General features: G+C 44.3%; 2 protein-coding genes and 1 pseudogene across 7 annotated transcripts in view; 2 read left to right on the top strand and 1 right to left on the bottom strand.

The window, feature by feature from the left end:
* The window catches only part of CTNNA2 (catenin alpha 2), a 1363902-nt gene that overhangs the window by 930467 nt on the left and 406912 nt on the right, over positions 1-26523 (top strand). The gene's annotated exons all lie outside the window — the stretch shown is intronic.
* Positions 14781-18046, bottom strand: LRRTM1 (leucine rich repeat transmembrane neuronal 1). 3 transcript variants are annotated; one of them, XM_061432718.1, is made up of 2 exons: positions 17064-18046; positions 14781-16779 (listed from the first exon to the last, which is right to left on the bottom strand). In XM_061432718.1, the coding sequence occupies exon 2, from the start codon at positions 16718-16720 to the stop codon at positions 15155-15157; it is 1566 nt and encodes a 521-aa protein (XP_061288702.1). In that variant the 5' UTR covers positions 16721-16779; positions 17064-18046; the 3' UTR covers positions 14781-15154. The 3 variants fall into 3 exon arrangements, with proteins under 3 accessions (XP_061288702.1, XP_061288701.1, XP_061288703.1); XM_061432717.1 differs by having other exon boundaries at positions 17068-18045; XM_061432719.1 differs by lacking the exon at positions 17064-18046 and adding an exon at positions 16906-17057.
* LOC133257875 (small nucleolar RNA SNORA72) lies at positions 22119-22219 on the top strand (annotated as a pseudogene).

Genomic DNA, 26523 nt, shown 5'->3' with positions numbered 1-26523 from the left:
AGGTATGCTCAGAGAGGTCTGGGGACTGGATCTGTTGACGAAACGGGAGAGAATCATTATACTGGGGAAAAAATAAAGGCAGTCACCTGCAGCAAGTCTTGGCACACCTATGTGAAGGAAGCTCGGTAACCTCTTTAACTAAGTAGTCCAGCTGGTTTTGCCTAACAGAGATGGTGATGTCTCTTTCTTCCAACTTACGAGGGAGGTAACTTTTATATTGCTAATATTTCATGTTCTCTTTTAAAAAAAAAATAATAATTGTATTTGTTTATTTTTGGTTGTGCCAGGTCTTTGTTGCTGCGTGCACTTTCTCTCTAGTTGCATTGAGCAGGAGCGACTCTCTGGTTGTAGCGTGTGGACTTCTCATTGCCGTGGCTTCTCTTGTTGTGGAACATGGGCCCTAGTGCTCGAGGGCCTCAGGAGTTGAGGCTCCCAGGTTCTAGAGCGTAGGCTCAATAGTTGTGGTGCACAGGCTCGGTTGTTCTTTGGCATGTGGGATCCTCTGGGATCAGGGATTGAACCCATGTCCCCTGCACTGGCAGGTAGATTCTTTACCACAGAGCCACCAGGGAAGCCCTAATGTTCTCTTTCAATTAACCTCTCACAGCTACTTCTTAGAATCTATTTCTAGAAACTAAGTGTTCCTAATGCCTTTCAATGCTCCTCTAGTCTGTTTCTAGAAATACAACACGTAACTATAAACATTGGTGACACAGGGTGGGAGCTACTATTATTTGAGAATTTACTATCAGCTAGCACTGTGGTCAACTCAGTATATGTGATCTCTGATATCTTCTCAAGAACCCACAAGGCAACCATTGGTGTGTCTGTTTTAGAGATGTGAATGTTCTCACAGTTCTCGGAGAAGGCAATGGCACCCCACTCCAGTACTCTTGCCTGGAGAGTCCCAGGGATGGGGGAGCCTGGTGGGCTGCCGTCTATGGGGTCACACAGAGTCAGACACGACTGCAGCGACTTAGCAGCAGCAGCAGCAGCATGCCACAGTTCTTAAACTCAAATGATGACCTGTCCAAAAACTGTTAGACCCACTTGGGACAGACCCTGTGATCCACGGTGAGAGAAAGGGAAAGGAGTGCCCGTCCCTTAAGGAGAGAACAGTCTAGTTGCTTCTCCTCTCCATGTGCTCTTGACAGAGTCATGAGGGACTTGATTCAGAGCAGTGACTAATAGCAGGAATTCCACTCCCTGTGGAGGAGAGTTTGAAGCATGTGGACTTCCAAAGTCACACTGTGGGTGGCCACCCATATGCCACCCCCCTCCTCCGTCCATTGCTTTAAGTCTTTGCATGCTACTACATAGCTCTTAAAGTGTCACTTACATTCTCTCCTTTGAGCCTTACCAGATCCTTATGGAAACAGCTGAGCAAGGATTAATTTCTGAATCTTACACACGCGGGAACTGAAGTCCACAGAGGAGGTGATATATCTTAGTCAGTAAGTGACCGAGCCAGGACCAGAGCTCGGTCTATTAATTTCATCCCCAATAGTTTTTTCTAACACATCATGAAACTTAAAAGTAAAGATTGCTCTGGGAGATGTTGAGTGTAGGAGGGACTGATAAGACCAAATTCCCCAGTTGAAACCTTGGCTGTTCAAATAACCTCTGAATTCCAGTTTTCAATATCGAAGAACACAGACCTCCTTTGACCCTCTCAAAATCTCAGTCAATGACCTGCCAGGATGCTTTAACTTATTGCTCTTTTGTCTCTTCCCCATGTTCATCACTGTCTATCTCAGCATTTCTCAAACTTCTTTTTTCATTATCTCCCCCTTAAGAGATTTTTTTTTTTACCTTTTCCCCTACCTCACTCTGAAATTTTAATACCACAGATATATTGTGTTTATGCACCATATAACATGGGCTTCGCTGGTGGCTCAGCAGTAAAAAATCTGCCTACCGATGCAGGAGACATGGGTTCAATCCCTGAATTGAGAAGATCCCCTGCAGAAAGAAATGGCAACCCTCTCCAGTATTTTTGCCTGAGAAATCCCATAGACAGAGGAACCAGGCGGGCTATAGACCACAGGGTCGCAAAAGAGTCAAACAGGACTTAGCGACTAAACAACAAAAACAACTATATACCATAGGTGTATCTCTGCTTTATACATACAAATAATAAGACTTTTTATCCCCTTAAGAGCCAAGTTTTACTCCTTAAATTCAGTATTAGCCCTGTTAAGAATGTATAGTGTAGTTCAAAACTAGGAATCCAGTAAAAAAAAAAAAAAAAAAAATTAGAGGAGGAGGAAATAAGAAAGAAAAGAAGGAAAGGAGGGAAGAGAAAAAACAAACAACAAACAATGTAACAAGTTAGTGGGGAGACTTCCCAGATAGTCCAGTGCCTAAGACTCTGCGCTCCCAGTGCAGGGGGCCTGGGTTCGACCCGTGGTCAGGAACTAGATCCCACATGCCACAAATAAGAGTTTGCATGTCATAACTGAAATGATCCTGCAGGCTGCAACTAAAAAAGATCCTGCATGCCACAGCTAGGACCTTGCACAACCAAAAAAAAAAAAAAAGTTAGTAAAGACACAAAACGCTGAACCGAAAGTGGTTCTCATTTCCCCAGTAGTTAGAGCTTTCCCGGGTAGCATAGATTCATGTGTTGGGATTTTACTTCGGCCAAAGTCTTTCCAATATACCTGTCCAAAGCCAGAGCAGAGCATTCTTCAGTCATTCTGTGATCAAATCACAAGGAACAGTTGGGGCCTTGGAACAGACTCACCTTTCAAGAGCTAATTTCCTAGGAGCAAAATAGAGCATTTCCTCTGACCAAACATGATATCTGTTTGTGGTGTTGGGTAAGTCTCTAAGGTGGAGAGAGATCTTTCCTTGGGGGAGGTTTAATGCATTCCTAACTTTACCTGTTGATAAGAAACAGCAGTAGAGAATGTCCTGGAAATCAACCTTACTTGCCTCCAGATCCTGCCTAGCAGAGAAGAGAACTAGAAGAAATGCCCCAAGTTACTACTACAAACAAGAAGGGAAAAGCCAGGCAGGCGGCCCTGACTTGCCCAAAGGCGAGAAGCAAAGTAGTAAACCTGGAACTTGGATTCTACATATTAACACATGAGCTTCTCTTCCAGAAGAGCATCCACCCTAGACACGTCCTTCTTTTGTTACACTTACTTGAGCAGCATCACTCTGTGGCTGTTAGTACACAGAGAAAAAATATCTTTAAATAAACACCAGCACATCTGTTATGGCCAAAGATGTATGCTTAGTGTCTCAGGGGCCGGTATGATTTAATATTGTGCTGTGCTTAGTCACTCAGTCGTGTCTGACTCTTTGTGACCCTATGGACTGTAGCCCGCCAGGCTCCTCTGTCTGTGGGTATTCTCCAGGCAAGTAAACTGGAGCGGGTTGCCATGCCCTCCTCCGGGGGATCTTCCCAACCCAGGGATAGAACCCAGCTCTCCCTCATTGCAGGCAGATTCTTTACTGTCTGAGCCACCAGGGAAGCCCATGATTTAATATTGCCGATGTTAAATAAGAGTCTGGGAGCTGGATCACAATCACAGGCTGTGGGATCGCTTTCCACCTTCAGGAATTGACTACAGACAGCAAATAGCTCAGATGTGGGAATAAGTTTTGCTGTAATGCCAAAGACCCACATGAGTGATGTTTCCTTGAACTGGCCACCAGGCTTTGGTTTGTGTGGAAGGAGAAGATGGGACCACACCTGCATGAATATATGGATGTCAGGCACACACGCACTCTCATATTCTAGTGTGGGCTACATTCACGAGGGTACCTGATATCAGTGGCAAAGTCAAGCCAATGAAGAACCAGAAAAAGTCAAACGTTGTATCAACGCTAAGGCCTGAGAAAATTTCAGAGCTGTGAAGGGAGAAGCATGTGTTTCTACTCCTTGACTTCTCACTCTGCCTCCTTTACTTCTCTGTCCAGACCCAGTGCTTTCAGGAACTCAGATTTTTGGATAATACCCTATCACAGAAGGAAATGGGGGTAGTGTGGCTCTGAACCCTGTTGGACTGAGCCCCGCCCCCGGCTGTGTGACGTTGTTTTATTGGGTTAGCCAAAAAGTTCTTTCGGGTTTTTCTGCACCATCTTACAGAAAAACCCAAACAAACTTTTTGGCCAACATGATATTTATCTGTTCTTAAAACAAGCAAACCCAGAACCCACTTATCTAGCACCTACCATATACCAGGCACTGTTCTGAGCACTTTACAAAGAATATCTCATTTAATTTTCAGTAATAACCTATTTAATTCTCCTAACATCCCTACTTTCATTTTATAGATGAAGTATCAAAAAGGTTAAGTATTAATAGGTTGCCAAAGTCACTCAGCCAGAATTGAAGCCAAGCCCTGTGTCTCCAGAGTCAGTGCTTGTCCCCTCCCCCACCCCCATTAAGGTAAGTGACGCTGGGCAAGTCACTGAACATCTCTAAATGTCAGTTTACCTATCTGCAAAATTGAATGCTTCTCTGGGCAAAGGCTTCCCTGGTGGCTCAATGGTAAAGAATCCGCCTGCAATGCAGGAGATCTGGGTTCGATTCCTGGGTCAGGAAGATCCCCTGGAAAAGGGAATGGCAACCCACTCCAGGATTCTTGCATGGACAAATGAGCCTGGCGGGCTATAGTCCATGAGGTCACAAAGAGTCGGATATGACTGGGGGACTAACACTTTCACTTTAAATGAGAAAATGTTAAAGATTTAGCAGGTTGCCAGGCATCTGGTAAATACAATATGTAATAAACACTCCTCTTGGGGGGCGGGGCAGGAGGGTGGTGGTTTCCTTTCACAGATGGATCAGGTTGAAGTGGAAGCTTCTCTTTCACATACTCATCATGTGTCTGGTGGACCTAGACTCAGCACTGTCTTCTTCCTAATGCCTCATCTTCAAGTTAAATTGGTCTCTTGTTCACTCAACAAAAATTTACTTAATCCCTGAACAAGAAATGCTGTGTCACTTTGAATGAGCTAACCAATTCAGTTAGAACTAAAAAAACTGAGCGATGTGTTACCTTTAGTTTCATTTCCATTATTAAAATTTCTCCCCTTCTTCCTTACAGCACGTTTGCTCTTTTCTCTTTGTACCTTTTACAATTTTTGAAATAGTGTGCAAAAAAGAATCAATATGAGAAACTCAGATAAAAATGACCTGGACAGAAAGCAAGAGTGAGGCTGAATTCCAAGAAGGACCATTATTTTTAGAATAAAGCACATGCACGCACACACAGACTCAGTTGCAGGGAAATATAGATTTCACGGCAAATGCAATCACCATGGAGCAGACAGTGAGACGAAATCACAGAGTGAGTGGTTGTCCTGCAGCTGAGGGACAAATGACAGGATTGCCTTGGCCAGCTGAAGACAGATTGTCGCATTGTTCCATTAATTGTGTAGAGCTTGGCTTTTCCAGACCTTTCTGTGGCAGACTAATCCAGCTCTCACTTGCCACTGACTGAGCTGTCTCACTTTTATCCAAGGCTGCCTACAGTATCTCTGAGAGGTCCCCGCCGCACAGAGTTTGCAATCCTGAGAACGCTTAATTGAAGATAAACACACACTGATGGTGGACATCTAGTAATAAAAAAAAAGGGGGGCATTGGTTTAAGGAGATAAATATGCTGGAAGATTCGATATTTATCCTGGCTTTATTTTAAGTCCTATAAATTGTTGGCAAATCTGGTCTTACATATGAGCAACTGCCTGCATTGTTTCATTTGAGAGGAACAAGAAACGATCTCCTGTCCAAATACACATCACCAAGGTGTCTCAGTACCTGCAATTCTAGCATTAGAACAATGTTTCTTATTGCCCTAAAAGATCTTTTTTAAGCTGCAGGAATTTCTAGGCAAAACTGGTATCATCGTCCATCTATCCATTTTCTACTGGCATTTAGTTTTCACATTCTCTAAAGAATTGCTGATAAAAGAGTTAATGGCAGTGGGCTGAGTGGAAAGGGAACATTTTGATGTTTGGGGATATTTGGGAAAAGTTGGCATCTATTTGGAATTCTCTGAGGTATCATGAAAGCTTCTATGAAAATGAAAAGAGTGTCAGGCTAGGAGGAGAGGGGAAGTTAAGAACCAAAGGGCAGTACCAAGCCTGTGACACCAAACTTTGTCATTGTCAGACTCCCAGACTCCGGCTAGAGAATGAGAGCGTATAGGAGTATGAGTGCAGTGTGTTCCCCAGGACTCCTGCTAGAAGGCTTACTGACTTTAGTATTTTGAGCAAGGTCAGCCCTGCCTCATCACAACCAAGCAGAGGAGGAAAGGGAAATGATAGAGGTAGGAGGGCACAGAATTTAGAAGATGCAATTCCAGGTGCTAGGCTTTGACTTTCGGCAAGCTTCTTAACCTTTCCTGATCTGAGTCTTCTTGTCTAAATGATGGCACAAGGTTGTGTCTGCCTTTTTTGCTTATTGGGAGAATTAAAATAAATAAAAGAGTACTCAGTAAACTATGCGCAGAAGGCAATGGCAACCCACTCCAGTACTCTTGCCTGGAAAATCCCATGGACGGAGGAGCCTGGTAAGCTGCAGTCCATGGGGTCGCGAAGAGACTGAGTGACTTCACTTTCACTTTTCACTTTCATGCATTGGAAGGCAATGGCAACCCACTCCAGTGTTCTTGCCTGGAGAATCCCAGGGACGGAAGAGCCTGGTGGGCTACCATCTATGGGGTCACACAGAGTCGGACACGACTGAAGTGACTTAGGAGCAGCAGTAAACTATGGAGTACTCAGAAACAAAAGACAAGCCCATCTAAGCGAATACCTCTTTCTCACAATCAGCTCCATCAGGGGGAGTCAGTGAGGCCAGGGCCTCCTCACTTAACAGTGACCCCCATCTGGCCCTGCTGCCACCAGCTCACGGTGGTTTCTTACAGAGCTCTAGTCAGACCTGTGAATCTCACTGCTGAGCTACAAATGTGGCAATTCTTGTGATCCTCTAGCTCGATGTTTCTCAACCTTGGCTGAATTTCACAATGCCCTGGGAAGTTTTGAAATATTTCCTCATCAAGACCACACTCTGGATCAATTAAACCTGAATCTCTGGGGGAGGGACCTAGGCATTACTATTTATTAATGCCCTCAAGTGGTTTCAGTGTGCCGCCAGGGTTGAGAAGCATTTTCCTAGCTGAGCAAAAGAAAGAAAGATGCAGCTAGAAATTTTTTTTTTTTTCTTGTAAAGCAAGGAGAAAAATGGCTTCCCAACAAGACATTGAGAAGAGGCAACTAGCCAACCCAGTAGATCAGAATAAAGAAAGAAATTAAAAGAAGTTTTGAAGTAGGGTTGGTGTATCACAACTACATACAATGATTATTTGATCAACATAAAACACAAATCTTGAAACTCCCTTCTTGCTCTCTTTTTTTCCTCTCTCTTCCCCTCTCCACCTGCCACAACTTTGACTTTTATTTTTCCCTGATCTCTCCCTTTCTCCATCCCTCCTCCTTCCTCTAATTTTATTAAATGACTCTGAATTCCTAGTATTAACTATAGCTGCTTACTCAAATCTACTAAGTTATTCCCAGGGTCCTGTACTTCTTCCCTGCCCCCACCCTGGCCTACCCACACCACAGCGGTGTTCTTCAGCCTTTTTGCTGGTCCTGCTTCAGCGCAGACCCCTGTGTCTCCCCTTCTCATGCGTGGGTGAGTGTGAGTGCCTGCCTCCTCTCTGGGGTTTCCTTTCATCTTCCCGCACGTTCTAAAAGCCCTATTTTCCACCCACACATGCCTGCACTTTCTCATCTGTTTTCCGGTGTTCCCACCTCCCCCTCTGAAGCCCCACGTCTTTGTAATTTTTTATCTACTTTTTCTCATTCGGATGCAGGCAAGCCTGATGAATCAGAATATCTGGGGAATGGGAGTTCAGGGGAATTTTAATTTTCTGGTTAAGTGGTACTAGCTTGAAAACTACTTTTGTTTTATGTTTTATTGTTTGGGGAAAATGATAAAATAGAAGCCCAGAACCAGAAGGGTCCTAAGGGAATACCTGAAGGCAAAGAGAGAGGCTCACTGCAATTAAGATGAGAACAACGGGGACTCAAGGCCTGTGAGTACCAGCAACAAGTCTAAAGATCATCTCTCCTGACTTCAAGACTGGGTTTCTCCCAGAACACACTCTTGACTTGGCCTGCAGAACTTTTGATTAACCAGGACCTATCGAAAGTAAATTACATTTGGGGGGACTTTCCTAGTGATCCACTGGTTAAGATTACATGCTTCCAAAGCAGGGGAGGGTGAGTTCATCCCTAGCTAGAGAACTAAGATCCCACATGCCACGGGGCATGGCCAATAAGTAAATAAGTAAATTATACTTTTAAGTCAACTCTCTAGTTCTCCTAATGCCATAGGCCTATGAACTTCACTCATCAGTGTGGCCCACCTGGCCCCAAATGCCTTTCAGTCTGTGATGCTTGAATCTCTAGATCCTCATGCTTCTAGGTTCTGAGACCAGGTCTCTGATTAATAGGTCCACCACTCACTAGGCTAAGCACATTGATTTTTTTTTTTCATAAACTTTTTATTTTGTATTGGAGTATAGCCAGTTAACAATGTTGTGATAGTTTCAGGTGAAGGGCAAAGGGACTTGGCCATACATATACATGTATCCATTCTCCCCCAAAGTCCCCTCCCATCCAGGCTACTACATAACATTGAGCAAGGTTCCATGTAAGCCCCTTGATTTTTAAAGTGAAAGCCTACTTATACCTCGGAGACATTCCAGGGTTGGTTGGAGCAAAAAAAAAGCCCAGGCAGAGGGGCTGAATTTATTCAGACAGCAGAACTCCTCCTGGAAGGAATATCAAGTGTCTCATTTTCCCTCTTGTTAATTAAATATCCACTGTTAACTTGACATTTTTTTTCTTGTTTCCTAAATGAAGTCTTACCAGAGAAAAAGTGGGTCAGTGGAGGGCTCTGACAAGTTTTGTCCCAGTTAATTTAAGTTTTGCCATATGTTCTTTGAGAAGCATGTGCTAACTACAGGTCCTCGTGCTGATTAGCAACCAACCTGAGGGGTTTTCATTTAGATTTCCAGTTCTTTCTCAAGAGAGAGCAAGATGAGAAGGCAATAGATCTAGGTGAACCACTCCAAGCAAAGCTGTAATGCAACATAATGGTGTTGATGGCATTGTTGCTCTATACCAGGCAGCAGAGTTTCTCAACTTCAGGCACCCTTGACGTTTTAGGGTAAATGGTTCTCTGTTAAAAAGGAACTTCCTCTATACTGTGGAGTATTCAGCAGGATCCATGACTTGTACTCATTAAAGGCTGGTAGCATCCAACCCGCCTGCATGAAAATCACAAATGTTTCCAGACATTATATTAATTGGGTGGCAGATTTGCTCCTGATTGAGAACCACCACCTTCGAGACATAGTCCATGTAATGACCAAGAAGAGAAGGTGAATAAACCCCCAATAATAATATACAGATACTGGATGCGTGCTACACTTTAGTGTCTCTGAGTCCAAAGTCATCTGGTTAGTGGCTAGACAGGGTGATTAACTGAACTTTCTGCTCCTGGAAGCCTGTGAGAAGTTTCCTCTGTTGACAGAGTCCTGCATGACCTGATAACCAGAGGCCAGAGCAATCAAAGTCAGGGTGAAAATTCCTGGAGGCAAGCATTGCACCCGTGTCATCTACCAAGAATATGGTGAGCATGTACCCTAGCCCAGGCCAGTCCTAGGGTCTTTGCTGGCTAGAGGAGTAGAGAAGGCACCCATTCAAGGAAATTAGAAAGAGGCTATAGTTGAAAGTCTGACCTTTCATAATGGATTATCTGGTGGCTCAGTGGTAAAGAATCTGCCTGCCAATGCAGGAAACACAGGTTCAGTCCCTGGGTTGAGAAGATTCCCTGGAGAAGGAAATGGCAACGTGCTCCAGTATTCTTGCCTGGGAAATCCCATGGACAGAGGAGCCTGGCAGGACATAGTCCTTAAGGTTGCAAAAGAGTTAGACACAACTCAGTGACTAAACAACAACAATCACAACATAGGTGAAAGGCCACCAGAGTGAATGCCCTGTGCTTCCAGTTACTGGCTGGGTGACTTTCCACAAAAGCACTCAACCTCTCTAAGCCTTAGGTTCCTAATGTAAAAATAAGGTCCAGATAAAGATTCTTATACCAAGTAGCCACTCAGTAAGTGTTTTTCCTCCGTCTCATTTACAACTCCAACTCAGCATTAAGGATAAGAGTAATAGTAATAGTTATAGTCAGGCTTTTGTTTTGAGTATAATTCCAGAAACGGCATTCAATTGAGGAAGGCCAGGAAATGGGGCCCAGTTACAGGAGAAAGAATTTTGCCTCCTAGAATCCCTGGAAAAAAGTCAGAGTAGAGCATTTATTAATGTAGAAATGTTTTGCAACCCTGAGGTGGAACTTTTGAGTTAGGTGCATATTCTCAGAAGAATGCTTTGCTGGCTTTTACCACTAGGTAGCAGGCGTACACTCTCCTATGGCACTGGCATGAGGAGCCCAGAAGATTCCCCAGTCTGCAAAGCCTCTATCAGCTCATTAACTAATGCCTGAAAATACCATCAGCCACCTCAGCCCTTTACACGTTGTGATTGATTTTATCAGATCCTTTCCTGAGTTAAAGTTTGATCATGGAAGAAGAAAGTAGGAAGAAGAAAGTAGGAGTATAATTAATGCTGCGGGATATAGTTATATAATGTGATCATGTGTATGTGATCATACATGTGGATATATATATATAAAAAAAATATGACAATGTAATATGTATATGTGGCTATTTTGTGTCATGTTATGTCATTTACATATAAGTATGCATGTGTGTGGGCTTCCCAGGTAGCACTAGTGGTAAAAAAAAAAAAAAAAAACAAAAAACACCCACCTGCCAATGTAGGAGACAAAAGAGACACCAGTTCCATCCCTGGGTGGAGAAGATCCCCTGGAGGAGGGCACAGCAACCCACTCCAGTATTTTTTATTTTTGCCTGGAGAATCCCATGGACAGAGGAGCCTGGCGGGCTACGGTCCATAGCGTTGCAAAGAGTCAGACACGACTGAAGCAACTTAGCACGCACATGTATATGTGTATCCCTAAACTTTTCCCAGAATATACGTCAGGCACCTGTGTAATAGTCATATTCCAGTTAATTCCTTGCTATTTAGCATTCCATCCACAGCAAGCCCAAATCAACCAACAGCAACCATCTATCTAGAGGAAATAACTGATGCTTATTTTGACTCCCCCAAAAACATTATAATACCCATTTTCCAAAAGAGATGTAAATTCTGGTCTCTTAGTAATGCTGTGTGTGAGAAGGGTATCTGATGCCTTTCATTTTCCCAGGGTGTGTGATCCACCAGTGCCCTCTTCTCTAATGCATGGCTGCGCCAGACAGAACATAAACTGAACTTGCTGACAGGTTGGTGACTACAGCCCAGGAACATAGGAAGCCTCTAAACCTTCCAGCGATCTGTGTGCAGTTGCTCCGGAAACGTGGGAGAAGTAACAAGTGGTGTCTGCCCCTCTAAAGACCTACACGTACTCATGAGTGTGTTGTTTAATACTAAGTCTCCTTCCTGAAGGCAGAGAGGAAGGTGAGGCATGCTTAGACTTTGAAGAGCTTCAGAGAATATTGAAAAAAGGATTTTAAAAGTTTCCTTTCACCAGAATAACCTTTCTCTGTGATGGCAACCTTGCAGTCTTGAGAACCTGAACTACCTGGTGGTTTCAACTCTCAGAGCTGGAGTCTGAGTCCCAAGGGCTGCCTTTCCTGGGAGTGAAGGCCAGAGAAAGGGGTTCATTTAACCTGCTCCCTCTGGTAGCACTTAAAAAAAAACCTACCAGGGCTAAGACTGGTCTGAGAGTGTCATTTGTCATTTCAAAAGACTTTTTTTTTTCCATATATAAATATTCAAGAAACCTCTATACCAGGGCTGAACTTTAATCAGCTGGGAAGGTAGTGCAAATGGAGGGTTAATCCATCACAATGCCCAGGAAGAGACGTGAATCGTGGCTTTAAATTCTTTCCAGACAACACAGGACAATGAGATTAGCACCCTCTGTGGGAAGAACAACAACCCAAAACAAGGTGCTACACCTTTAAAAATCAGATTCTCTTTTAAATGCTCAGTAGTTTCCTTAGAGGGGGTCAGAGCAAGTTTGGTGAAGCTTAAAGATCAATTAATTTAAGAAAGAAAAGATTTCAAGTGTCATAAAACCTTAGTTAAAACTATCAGATTTGCCTCATTCTTGCCTCCCCCGTCCCACTTCTATTCTCCAAAGCAAGAAATGCAGGAGCATGAAACGGAATGAGCTGAATTCCTCTGTTTGTGTAGAAAACACATTTGCTTGCCTACAAAGACACAACGCAGACACACAGGCACACATGCACACACACACACACACACACAAAGTAAGAACATAGCTTTGTATGACCATCGTTAGTTCTCCAGGTCTCAGAGTAGACAGTCCTCTCTTCAACAGTATTTCATTAGATTTATATGGACTTCAGATCTTCTGTATACGTGGTGTTTAGTCATATGGGGAGGAGTGGGGGTGTCAGCAGCATATAACAAAGCATGACTATTCTCTCATTTTTTCTCATGGCCACATTTTAAAAAGAAGAATGAAGGGGACAAAAAAGTCTTCGGGATAGGAGATTCTCCAGTCTCCAGTATACACATTTCTAGGGGTTGGGGTGGATCTCTGCCTCTGCTGTTTTCCAGAAAGGCTCTGCTTCTGGAAGCTTTCCCTACAAGCACACCAACAGGGCCCTTAATGCACCAAGCCAGAGCAGCTTTTGGCACTGGATCCCAGTAGGCTTCTTAGGAGGAGATTAAATCAGTGGAATCCAAGGATTGACTCCTACAGTTGCACAATTGGGGGATTTTTTTTTTTATTCCCAGAAAAATCAGTTGTCTTCTAAAGGTCTTTTCAGTGGAATTTCATTATAGATGTCCCTGGAACCCCTGCCCTCCAAGATGGTATTTACAATGGCATCCCCAAATGATCATAAAGACTGAATCCAAAACGCCCTCCTTGAAGTTATCAAGGCACCTCTCTTCTAGAACATTAGTAGTCTAAATGGGTGCTGTATGCATGGTATATATCATAAAGTCATGTTTTAATTATAAACAAAATAAAATGAGGTCTCCTGATCAGAAAGAATGAGTTTATGGCATGCATGTGTGTGTGTGTGTGTGTATGTATGTGTATATATATATATATATATATATATATATATATATATATGTAAGGAGCTATCTAACAAAGCTTAACATCTTAGAGACATTTGCAAAATATTTCTCTTGAAAGAGCTTCTTAGTCTCTTAGAAGCAGTATTCTTAGACACAGTAATTTCTCCATAGGTAGAAGAGAAATCTACCTTCAGTCCTCAGCTTAAGTAAACCTCCTGGTGATGCCATTCTGCATTTCAAACAGCTGACTTTGCCTCTTTAGATGGGTGACTGGAGGCATTTGCATTTGGGGAGAAGGTGGTGTATATTTTCTCCCCCCAATCCCTCTTCGTGCTATTCCGACTTCTCTCTCTCTCAAAAGAAAAGGGAAAATACAAAGATGCCTGTCTGCAGGATCATTCAGAGAGGTTAAGTACCTGAGTTTGAGGAAGACTTTTAGACTCCAGACAATATTAGTTTGCCAGCTTTCACTCGTGACAGTTTATTTCAATCATACATTTACTTAAATTGCTAGCTAGTGAAAGACCCCTCCCATCCACCACACCTCCTCCCCTTTTCCTGCCCTGCACCCACCACCTGGTACCACTCTTAAGTTTAGTTCAATAAACAACCTACATCTCTATGGACCTAGAAACCTATGAAGGTTGGCAAGGGGCAGTCATTGACCCCAACACAGAAAAAAACTAAAACATCACAGGGAAAGCAAGCGTTACACAACAGGGTTAGCTGAAGAGAGGCAGCTTTTCTATACTGGGTTAACAAATTATTCCCATCTCAGTAATATTGGAAGGTAGGCTCAAAAGCTCATCTTTCCCACCCCCATCACTTCCATATGAGCCTGCCTGTAAAGTCTCCTGCTTCAGGCAGCACCCAGGTAGACATTCAGCCCGAGGTAGGCTCTTTCAGTGTTCCCCACAGCAGCTAGGAGTGTGTTGTCCCCATGAGAGCCTCAGCCTGCTGCAGTCTTAGCAATATGCTCCAGGAAGCACAGCTTTCATCACCAAGCATTTGGATTCTGCCTTATTTCCCTGAGTCAAACCACAAGAGAGCAGGAGCTGAGGGTCTTTCACTTGGAAGAGTATGGAAAAGGGGCACAAATGCTACCAAGACTGGTGAAATCAAAGGCATAGAAGAACAGAGGCATTTGGGGGTGAGGTTTTGAATTGATTAGAAAGATGCTTTGTATTAAGTGCAAAAACATTTCTTGTTCTTAGGAAAAACTGGCACTGCCTTTTAAAAAGCATTTGCAATGATCTCTGCCTTCAAGGCTGATCAAGGATGCTCAGTCCTCAGTTCGCCTTTCCCTTGCTTTAAAGTGGCTAAATTACACTGTGCTCCCCCAAACATAATATAGAGGGTCTGACTTTTTTCAGTCCTTAATCATGTGGGGTACATCCACCTGATAAGCTGTTTGTCCTTCTTAATGTCTCAAAATGAGCCTGGCTACTTTGCTCTTGAATTTCTGGATTTTCCCTCTGGTCACTAGATCACCCCTACACACACACCCATGCACACACCCACCCACACACACACACAGAGGTAGGAAATTGTAACTATTACTTCTCTTAACACAGGTAACAATTCATTTAGGTTACACCAGTCTGTAAAAACTGTAAATGCTATTTTATTTTAAACATTTTAAGTTTACAAAAAAAAAAAAATCAATGATTGGTACCTTTTTACACTCTCAGATTCCTGAATATGGACAGATCTTCAAAGGGAGGAAGGAGTTTTCATATGAAATTTTAAGATAGACTGTCCTGAAGGTTGTGGGGTGGGGTTTTGTTGTGTTTGATCTCATTTTTTTTTTTTTTTTTAAAGACACAATAAAGCTAAAATGTCAAGTCTCTGGGAGTGATCCCCTTACAGTTTCAGTCAAGGAGCGTATCAGAGCACAGACCCCAGCCTGGCACTCGCCGGCCCGCCCCGGTTGTCCAGGCATATTTGGTAGCGCACGGGTTGAGAGTCTCTAGGGCAATCACACCTCGCATTCTCTCGCGGGCTGCTGGTGGCAGGTACACGAGCCATACTCGTTGATGATGACCAGGGCTCCCTCAATGTGGTTCGGTTTGTAATCAACGTAGTATTCCTGGGCAGACATGGCAGCCATCTGATGCATGGTCTGTTTCTGCTTTTGCTTCCTGCGCTGCGTGACAAAGCACTGTCTGAGCTGCCTGAGGCTGGCTGGGAAACACTTCCAGGAGACATAGAGCACCAAGACCACGATGAGGAAGGAGAAAATGAGGGCCATGGTGCCGGTGACCACCTTGTGGATCTGCACGGCATTCTCGGCGTGTTCGCCGGGGAGAGCCACGGTGACAGGCTCGGGCGTGCTGTCGGGCTGCCCCTCCCTGTCGTCAGCGAGTGTGGTGGCCGGGCCGGCGGGGGACCCCAAGTCGCTGCGGTTGGTGACGGCCGAGAGCAGGTGGCCGCTGGTGGGCTCGGCTCCCTCCTCACACAGGTGGAACGCGTACACGGCGTCCAGGACGTCCTCGCCCTGCGCGTACTCGGGGCTGGCGCACTGCAAGTTGCCATCGTAGCGCCCCTGGAAGTTGCTGAGCCAGGAGGCCAGGGCGCACACGTTGCGCCCACAGTCCCAGAGGTTCCCGGCCAGGGTGATGCTGGTCAGTGACTTCCAGGAGTTGAGGATCCGGGGCTCGACGTAGGTGAGGCGGTTGGAGTCCAGCTGCAGGGACTGGAGGTGCGGCACGGTCTCGAACACGTGGGGCTCCATGTACTCGATCTCGTTGCCCGACAGGTCCATTTTCTCCAGGTTCCACACCCAGTCCAGCGAGCTGACCACAATGGCCACCTTGTTCCTCCTCAGGCAGAGCGAGTGCAGGGAAATGAGGCGCGGGAAGTGGGCGAAGTTCACCTTGACCAAATCGTTGTGCTCCAGGTGCAGTTCGGTGAGCTTGAACAAGCCGGCGAAAGAGTTGCGCGCCAGACTCTTGAGCTGATTGTATCCGATGTCGAGAAACTTGAGGCTGCGGCAGTCCTGGAAGATGCGCACGGGCACGAACTGGATGGCATTGGCCCGCATGTGCAGCGTAGTGAGCTTCCGCAGCCCATGGAAGAGGTCGGGCGCCAGCGCCTGCAGCTTGTTGTACGAGAGGTCCACGCTGCGCAGGTTGGGCATGGGCCGGAAGGTGGTATTGGCCAGCTGGGTGATCTGGTTGGAACTCAGGGTGAGTTCCTTAACTCGGCGCAGTTTCTGAAAGGCGTCCCCCTGCACCGAGCAGATGTGATTGTGATCCAGATAGAGCCACGTGAGCTGCATTAACCCCGTGAACTGGCCGGCGCGCAGCTCCGAGAGGCTGTTGTAGCGCAGGGACAAGCCCAGCAGGCCGGACAGGTTGTGGGGCGCCTCGGTGAGGTTGAGCGCCTCGCAGTACAGCAGCCGCCCCTCGCACCGGCACAGCTGCGGGCACCCGCTGGGGGCGGCGGGCAGCATCTGAAAGCAGGCCCCCAGCAAACACAAGACCACCCCCGAGGGCCTCCTCAGCAGCCAGTGTAGACAGAGACCGAGCAGCAGGAAATCCATTAGCGAGAATCTTTCCAGAGAGGCTGGAGAATGTCCATTGGAAGCGCTCGGTCAGAAATCTACATCATATTTTATTCCGAGGGAGGGGGAGCAGGGGAGGGGGGAGAAAAGGGCAACAATCAAATAAATATATTGAAATAAAGCAGGACTTCCCCCCCCCCTACTCCCCAAAGCCACACGTTCACCTCTAAGCATGCAGAAAGCTGGGCAGCATAGAAAGTTCACAGCCACGGAAAAAGATCAAAGAGATGGTGATTTGGTCCATGTTAGATGCTGCAGCAAAGAAAAGGGAGGAAAAAAAAAAAAAATCTTCGGGAAAGAATTTAATTAAAAAGTGTCTTACCCACCCTTTTCCAGAGAGTGACAACCTCCATTCAGCTGCTCCCTTTGTGTGCAGGCTAATTATATGCAGGGCGAGAGAAGACCCCTCTGTGTTTCCGAGGCAGCCCCGGTCCGCGGCCGGCGGATCTGGCAGGCGCACAATGTCTCACTTTGCTGCTCGGCTCCGGGCTGCAAGGGCGGCCGGCGAGGCGGGGAGGCGACTTCTAGGACCTGCAAGTTTCCCAACTACGTGCGAGGAGCCGGGGCTTCGCCTTCCTGCCGCTGTCCTTTCCCTCTGCAGTTCGGACTGTGACGTTGTGGGGGAAAAAAAAAACTCCAAACTCGGGGCTCGCGACTCCCCAGGATTTGACAGTCTGGTTAATGTCCGTCATTGGAAAGGACCCCTGACCGGCGCCACCTTTTCCTCCGCGGAGACCGCCTGCCATTCGAGCCCGGGGCGGCTGCGGAGAGCGGGCTCGCTCATCCTTTGCGGGCGGCGGGGAGGTGCGGGAGGCGGCGCGGGGAGCAGGGAGCGGCGCCCCGGCTCCTTCCCTCCGCCAGGCTGTGTGCGGCGCGAGCTTGCACCGGCACCTACTGCTCACTGAGTGTCGTAAGCTGCTCACGATTGTGCGTCTTCCCGGAGCACCTCAGACATGGGCAGATTGAAAAGGGGTGGGCAGAAAACCAACATTTTCCCGAACCACTAAAGTAATATATGTTCTTTGATGAAAAGGAAAACACTTTCAGCTTTTTGGTCCATATTTCAAAAAAAAGGAGGGGGATGGAGGTATGGGAAAGCATCATCAACCACTGAGATATTTCCAAGTGGGAGACTGAAATACTCTGTTATGCTCCCCCTCTCCTTTCCGTTTGAGGAATGTTCCCCCCTCCCGCTTTAAAGCTGTCTACGTGTAAGAGGTACGTAGGAATCCGTAGAGAAATCAACATTTGGTCCCTTGCTTTAGAAAAGCAACTTGAGAGAAGCTAGAGGAAGGCAATGATTGTGGGGACTTGACTGAGTTTTTTTTTTTTTTTTTTTCCTTGCGGGGACTGGAGTTCTGCAGTCAGCCAGCCCTTTTGGGTGGTGGATGGGGTAAGGCGGTGGGGGGAATGCTTTTCAAGCTCGGCCGATTTGGGAAGCCATCCCAGTCCAAAGGTAGGAGACCCAGAGTGGCTGAACCGTATGTATATCTGTGTACAGAGAGTCTTTCTTGCCCAAGATCCCTCCGGGGCTTCACTAGTCTCCATAGATGTCAGTGAGGTCCCCCCGGGTGAATTAAAGAAAGATTTTACTGCCTGACACCGGGAGGGCTGACCCTGACGTGCTGCTCACGGTGATTACAGAGCCCTGCAGTACACTCCACTCCAGAGGAATATGCCAGAGAATGAGCGGAGAAGGGGTCCTTTAAACCCACTTCCATACACACCTCTACTTAAGCTTTGACACTGTTACTAAATTGTGTCTTTTGAGTGTGAAGAGATGTCCTTGCCTGATTATTTCCATTAACAATCATTTATGGATGGGCTCCTTCAGCTTGTGATGAGCTCTAACTTGTCTCAGCTTGTTTGGAAAGGGTCTGCATTGCTATGGTCAGGAACCTGTTGGTGATCTTTTTTTTTTTTTTTTTTTTTTTAAGAATGACAGAGAAGCCCTGCCAGAAGTGAGTGGATAAGCCTACCGTCTTGACTAAGATGCCCAGAATGGTGACAGGGAGAATCAAATGTGAATTCCCATCTCCTCACTTTGCATTTCTATCATGTCTGACTGTTAGGCACTGAAAACAAGTAGGCATCATCTGTAGTTGTACTCACATTTGATAAGAATGAACTGGACTTGCTTTGGACAAGTAACTTGGCTGGGCCTTAACACCCAAGCTGAAGACACCAACCAGTGGAATCAAAGTCACCAAAGACTGGTGATACTTTTCAGGAAAAGTCATACGAACAAGGGCATGAATCATTCCATTTTTGTATTCTTCTGAGCTCTGCCCTGGTCATTCATCTCTGAGATGCATCATTTAATTGGAAGGAAAACAAATCTAAATGTCCTAGACATCACATGCTGTCTTAGGAGCTAAAAAAGACATTCAGAAATCAATCCCCTTAATTTTGTACATAACAAAACCCAAGCAAAGATTCACTGGATGATTATTCAAGGTCTCACAGCTTCTTACTGGCACAGATAGTTTTTTTTTTTTCCTCCTCTCCCACATCAAAGTGGTGGTCTTCCCATCTTGATGGTTGCCTCTCTGTCACTCTTGCCTCTTTCTCAACTCTGCTGAGCACCTGCAGGTTTTGTCCTGGCACCTTCAAGGTGCTGCAGAACACTTTAACAGACAAACAATTTCACCATCAAGTGTTTTCACCTCTTGCCAAGACAATTATTCCTGACAGCAAGCCGGCTGATTGAGCCATAAACTATAAAGGGTTGGGAGACTGGGGCGGGCAGGGGTAAACATTGGCCAACCATTCAGCAAGTATTGTTGAGTACAAGCCACCCAATCCCCATGGCTGCTAGGAAGAAAATTCTCCTAATGTAGGCAGCTTGGCAAAGTCATGATAGAGCCTGCCAAATGGGCAAGAAGAGGTCCCACTTTGGATGTCACTTGATTTGTAGAGCTGGTACAGAGAGGCAGAAAAGAGTTGAGTGTTGGCAAGAAGGAAGGAGAATAAAATTAAATTCACTGCATTTATATGTGAGTTTTCTTTTAAGTACACTACTTAAAACGTAGAAGATGTGTCTCGGCTGTAATTAAAATATATGTATGTACATATATATATTGCTTTTCACATTATTATCCCCCAAATCATTTCATCTGGATGGTATCTTTAAACCTTTCCCACTTCTAATGTGGCAAGTTTGCATCTTTTCTACGGTTTTAAACCCCTTGGCAGAACCGTATACATTAACAGATTGAAATGAGCTTTATTGAAATTTAGCTATTCTAAGTCATCTGAGTTGCAGAATCCCAATTTATTATGTATTTAAAGCATACCAGCCCTGATTAAATCAATGCAAATTAGGTTAAATAAGAACAACATGAATCAAGTGTTTCAGCAAAGTTGAGTTGAGAAACGACAACTTTTGAGTCACCACAGCAAGTTGATGTGGCTGGTTTTCACCAGTTTTAATTTCGTGCATCTTAGGGTCCAACACAATTAAAAAGTAAGAAAAGGAAAGAGTTCACCTAAAGTTCTCTTGTTCCTCTTGTTTGAGCTCTAATATCTCTGTACCTCTCTTGTGAGAACATCTAATGTGCTAGGTTCTAATGTGACAGTTGTGTGTATACATGATCAATCTCTTTTTCTGGGCTAACACAGCTTTCTGTTGGTAGATGTCTTCTTGAGCCTTGGATGTTGATGAGAGATACTTTTTACCCTTTAAAACACCCTTGATAACTTCCATGTTTGTACAGGGGAAAAGATTAAGCATCCTTCCTGAATGGCCGTAGTAGTTGAGCACCAAGAAAACCACCTCAAGCCATCAGGCCAATGTGTGATTGGGGAGTGGGGTAAGAAAGAACAAGAATCTTGAAATTGAGGCTTCTGAAAATGGGAAGAAACTCTGAGGTAGGTGAAGTGTGAGTCTTGATTGCCAAAACACAATCTGGAACTAAGAGGAGGTGGAAGAGCGAGTTTGATGCAGCTGGGGAGGCCAGAAGTATAGCTTGGAGGAAGGAGAGGTAATTAATTCTTCTTCTCTTAAGCCTTATACATTAAACTTTGCATAATAAACTCTCCTGCTTTTTCTTGGTACTTGATGGTGTGATGGGGTCAGGGGTGGGGGGTGGTCACACACAGTTTAATGTGTGTGTGTATATATATATCAGTTCAGTTCAGTCGCTCAGTTGTGTCTGACTCTTTGCGACCCCATGGACTGCAGCATGCTGGGCTTCCCTATCTATCACCAACTCCTGGAGCCTACTCAAACTCATGTCCATCACGTCAGTGATGCCATCCAACCATCTCAAAACGCCCCCTTCTCCCACCTTCAATCTTCCCCAGCATCAGGGTCTTTTCCAATGAGTCAGTTCTTTGCATGAGGTGGCCAAAGTACTGGAGTTTCAGCTTCAGCATCAGTCCTTCCAATGAATACTCAGGAGTGAATATGTTGTATCTATGAATATGTTGTACCTCTCCCATTTCATCTCAACTGAAGGCCACTTCCAATTTGTTTGAGTCAAAATAGTTTGTGAACCAAGAGGTACAAGTAATAAAAGTCTGATATAAGCATGCATTCTGAAGACTAGCCTTCCATTAGGAGTCCTTGGCAGTGCTCAGGACAAGAGAAATTCAAGTCGTGATTTTAATGTTCTCTCAGTGGTTGGACCAGCCTGGACCTTGATCTTTACGTGATTATCTTTAATTTTCCATAGCAGTGAGCCATGGCTTTTCTTTAAAAGGAAACATTTAGAGGTAGGAAAGGAGGGTGGGAGTCACAATTTCAAAAGGAGAAAATTAACTCTGTTGTTCCTATGGGCAGGCCACATACAACTGGCCTTTTACAACCTGCTTTGGAAAATGTATGTGGAGCCAAAGGGTAAGGACTTAAGACTTCTCTCAGGAGATCTACTTAAAGGAGCTTATTTTTTAAAAAAAAGAAGGTCATTTTTCTTATCTAACTTTATCCCCTTAGAACAAGGTAGTAATATGGCTAGCACTAGCAGTACTTATTATGCTCAATGCAAGATGTTAAATCATGGGAGTAAACCAAGGAAATGCAATGACTCAGTGCTTTCCTCCTGGAACTTTAGGTAAGAGAGAGAAGCAAACACTGAGGGACTTTGCTGATAATATTTATTTATTGCCCAGTGCTTGACAGCAGATGTCCCTAGAACACATAAATGAGAAGAGCTGACAGGTAAGATGGGACCGATGCTAAAAAGCTTCACTGAAAAAGTAAAGTTGATGGAGTACGGACTCAAGACGTAGGCTCTCAGACCTGAGGGGTGGCATCATAAAAGCATACCTAGGATAAGGAACTGAAAGCCTTACATTGTGATGAGTGGATTAATTCCCTAGTTCTCAGAGGGAAGAAGAGGGACAGAGACAGAGGAAGTTTGGGAGAGGAAGGAAGTTGGGAAAGGGCTTCCAAACCTTCCCTGTATTAAGACCACGTATTGGTCCCCAGAGCTAGTTCTTTAGCTAGGTGTGGTTTGACAAATACTGGTGATAAATTAAGTCTGATTTAAATGATGCACCTTAGGTGGAAAATGTCTGAGACTTCATGTATGGGATCAACCTCGAGAAATGACAGCATAGCTTGTATAATAACTTTTGAAGATGGCCATTGCTAATTTGATGATTACCAGGGAGAAGGCAATGGCACCCCACTCCAGTACTCTTGCCTGGAGAATCCCATGGACGGAAGAGCCTGGTAGGCTGCAGTCCATGGGGTCACTAAGAGTCAGACACGACCGAGTGACTTCACTTTCACTTTTCACTTTCATGTATTGGAGAAGGAAATGGCAACCCACTCCAGTATTCTTGCCTGGAGAATCCCAGGGACAGAGGAGCCTGTTGGGCTGCCATCTATGGGGTCGCACAGAGTCGGACACGACTGACACGATTTAGCAGCAGCAGCAGCAGCAGTTGCCATTAAATGAATTCTATTTTTTTTAAAAGGGCTTCCAATGCTATGCTGAAATTTTTAGTTTGCTGTACCCTTCTAGTTTTGAAGGAAATGGCAACCCACTACAGTACTCTTGCCTGGAAAATTCCAAGGACGGAGGAGCCTGGTAGGCTATAGTCTATAGGGTCGCAAAGAGTTAGACACGACTGAGTGACTTCACTTTCACTTTCTAGTCTCGAAGACTGAACACATTCGAGTTATCTTTGACTCTTGTAATAAATACGTGGGTTAGTTCCTGAGGCCTGTTCTGCTATCCCAGGCCCCGCTCTGCAAGCTCCCTCTGCATTGCCATATGCTTTGATCATGTCATATTACACCTAACTGCTGTATATACTCTCTCTATCTTTGCTTACCTTCATCCTCACCATCCTTCAAGGTTGATGTTAAATTTCCTCTATGTCTTCTTTATTGATTCCCATGTAAAGTGATCTCTCATTCTTCTGAACTCTGTTAACAGCTTACCTTTATCAATTCTGCTGCTGGTGCTGTTCACTTTATATGAGTGTGGCAGTCATTTCTAATTATAGTAGTTTAGAACTGAATGCGACATTAAACATCTTGGAGCTTAGGAATAAAAAGACTTCTGCTTTCCCATTCTCTCTTAGTATGATCCTACACAGGTCACTCCATTATCAGTGAAATAGGAACAAGGATGGCTATCTTAAAGGATTCTTGGGGAAAATTCAATGAGCTCATGTATTAGAGTTTTGCAACTCAAAAGTGTAAGCCTAGGACTAGCAGCCTTACAGCATGTTAGAAAGGCAGAAGTTTAGGTTTCTTTCTAGATATGTTGAATCAAATCTGCACTTTACCATTAACTCCAGGTTAAAATTAAATTTTGAAAAGCATTCTATTAGAACATTCTATTAGAAGTATTCACATTCTAACCTGAAAAAGTAACCCAGATATCTTTAATGTCTAGTTTTATAATTGAGGAGTTGAAGGGTCAGAAATGTTAAGTGATTGCCCAAGATTGGTATTCTTTTTATTGGTGATAAAAAGAATTCAGATAAAAACCTTGCATTTTCTGAATCTTGTTCTCTGTTCTATTAAATTCCAAACACAGAATTCAAAGTATGTGTCTATCTCAGTACTTAGCACTTAGTAGGGCTCTTAATAAAGGTTGGTTGCTTCCCAGATGGAACAGTGGTAAAGAATTTGCCTGTCAATGCAAGAGATGTGGGTTTGATCCCTGGGTTGGGAAGATCCTTTGGAGTAGGAAATGGCAACCTACTCTAGTCTTCCTGGTTACAAAATTCCATGGACAGAGGAGACTAGTGGGCTATAGTCCATGGGGTTGCAAAGAGTCAGATAAGACTGAGCACACACACACACACGTACATGTGGCAGTAAGTATCAGTTCAGTTCAGTTCAGTCGCTCAGTTGTGCCCGACTCGGCGACCCCATGAATCACAGCACGCCAGGCCTTCCTGTCCATCACCAACTCCAGGAGTTCACTCACTCATGTCCATTGAGTCAGTGATGCCATCCAGCCATCTCATCCTCTGTCATCCCCTTCTCCTCCTGTCCCCAATCCCTCCCAGCATCAGGGTCTTTTCCAGTGAGTCAACTCTTCACATGAGGTGGCCAAAGTACTGGAGTTCCAGCTTCAGCATCAGTCCTTCCAGTGAACACCCAGGACTGATCTCCTTTAGAATGGACTGGTTGGATCTCCTTGCAGTCCAAGGGACTCTCAAGAGACTTCTCCAACACCAAGTTTAAAAGCATCAATTCTTTGGCGCTCAGCTCTCTTCACAGTCCAACTCTCACATCCATACATGACCACTGGGAAAACCATAGCCTTGACTAGACGAACCTTTGTTGGCAAAGTAATGTCTCTGCTTTTGAATATGCTATCTAGGTTGGTCATAACTTTCCTTCCAAAGGGTAAGCGTCTTTTAATTTCATGGCTGCAATCACCATCTGCAGTGATTTTGGAGCCCAGAAAAATAGTCTGACACTGTTTCCACTTTTTCCCCATCTATCTGCCATGAAGTGATGGGACCAGATGCCATGGTCTTAGTTTTCTGAATGTTGAGCTTTAAGCCAACTTTTTCACTCTCCTCTTTCACTTTCTTCAAGAGGCTTTCTAGTTCCTCTTCACTTTCTGCCATAAGGGTGATGTCATCTACATATCTGAGGTTATTGATATTTCTCCCGGCAATCTTGATTCCAGCTTGTGCTTCTTCCAGCCCAGCGTTTCTCATGATGTACTCTGCATAGAAGTTAAATAAGAAGGGTGACAGTATACAGTCTTGACGTACTCCTTTTCCTACTTCAAACCAGTCTGTTGTTCCATGTCCAGTTCTAACTGTTGCTTCCTGACCTGCATATAGGTTTCTCAAGAGGCAGGTCAGGTGGTCTGGTATTCCCATCTCTTGAAGAATTTTCCATAGTTTATTGTGATCCACACAGTCAAAGGCTTTAGCATAGTCAATAAAGCAGAAATAGATGTTTTTCTGGAACTCTCTTGCTTTTTCCATGATCCAGCAGATGTTGGCAATTTGATCTCTGGTTCCTCTGCCTTTTCTAAAACCAGCTTGAACATCTGGAAGTTCACAGTTCATGTACTACTGAAGCCTGATTTGGAGATTTTTGAGCATTAATTTACTAGCATGTGAGATGAGTGCAACTGTGCAGTAGTTTGAGGATTCTTTGATGTTGCCTTTCTTTGGGATTGGAATGAAAACTGACCTTTTCCAGTCCTGTGGCCACGGCTGAGTTTTCCAAATTTGCTGGCATATTGAGTGTAGCTCTTTCACAGCATCATCTTTCAGGATTTGAAATAGCTCAACTGGAATTCCATCACCTCCACTAGCTTTGTTCATAGTGATGCTTTCTAAGGCCCACTTGACTTCACATTCCAGGATGTCTAGCTCTAGGTGAGTGATCATACCATTGTGATTATCTGGGTCATGAAGCTCTTTTTTGTACAGTTCTTCTGTGTATTTTTGCCACCTCTTCTTAATATCTTCTGCTTCTGTTAGGTCCATACCATTTCTGTCCTTTATGTAGCCCATCTTTGCATGAAATGTTCGCTTGGTATCTCTAATTTTCTTGAAGAGATCTCTAGTCTTTCCCATTCTGTTGTTTTCCTCTATTTCTTTGCATTGATTGCTGAGGAAGGCTTTTTTATCTCTCCTTGCTATTCTTTGGAACTCTGCATTCAGATGCTTATATCTTTCCTTTTCTCCTTTGCTTTTCACTTCTCTTCTTTTCACAGCTATTTGTAGAGCCCTTGTATGTGTTTTATGCAACCCCTGGCTTATATTATTCCTGTTTTATTATCACTGTCAGTCTGTATGTATTTCTCTTGGATGTTTAAGTTTGACTTTTTTATTATAGAAGAATGAAGAAAAGGAAAAAAGACAAGAAAAAATAAAATTTAAAATCAAGATTATCACCTAAAATTTAACCACCTGGAGATAAACTGTTAATTGTTGAGGACATATTCTTCTAGAATTGGTCTATTTTATATGTATTTATATTTTATAAAAATACAATAACATTCTGCCAATACATACTACTTTGTAACTGATTTTTTCATTGTTGACATTTTCCCATAGACAGAATACAAATTGATAGGATCATCCTCAATAACTGCAAACCATTCTAATAAATTTATCCATGTCTTCTTTCTTACCAGTTAGGCAGCATCTGTTTTTTAGCCATTATAAATTTATTGGGATAACATCCTCATATATACACTACAATAGACTGATGGTTTCAGTTCAGTTCAGTCCCTCAGTCGTGTCTGACTCTTTTCGACCCCCTGAATCACAGCATGCCAGGCCTCCCTGTCCATCACCAACTCCCAGGGTTCACTCAAACTCATGTCCATCAAGTCGGT

This window comes from Bos javanicus, chromosome 11 (assembly GCF_032452875.1).
Source record: "Bos javanicus breed banteng chromosome 11, ARS-OSU_banteng_1.0, whole genome shotgun sequence".
NCBI classification, from domain to species: domain Eukaryota; kingdom Metazoa; phylum Chordata; class Mammalia; order Artiodactyla; family Bovidae; genus Bos; species Bos javanicus.
The sequence above is the reverse complement of the archived record's forward strand: the minus strand, read 5'-3'. Positions and strand labels throughout refer to the sequence as shown.

What these genes read in the sequence shown, in the direction of transcription:
- LRRTM1 (XM_061432718.1), bottom strand. Translation starts at nt 16,720, where the DNA reads ATGGATTTCCTGCTGCTCGGTCTCTGTCTACACTGGCTGCTGAGGAGG.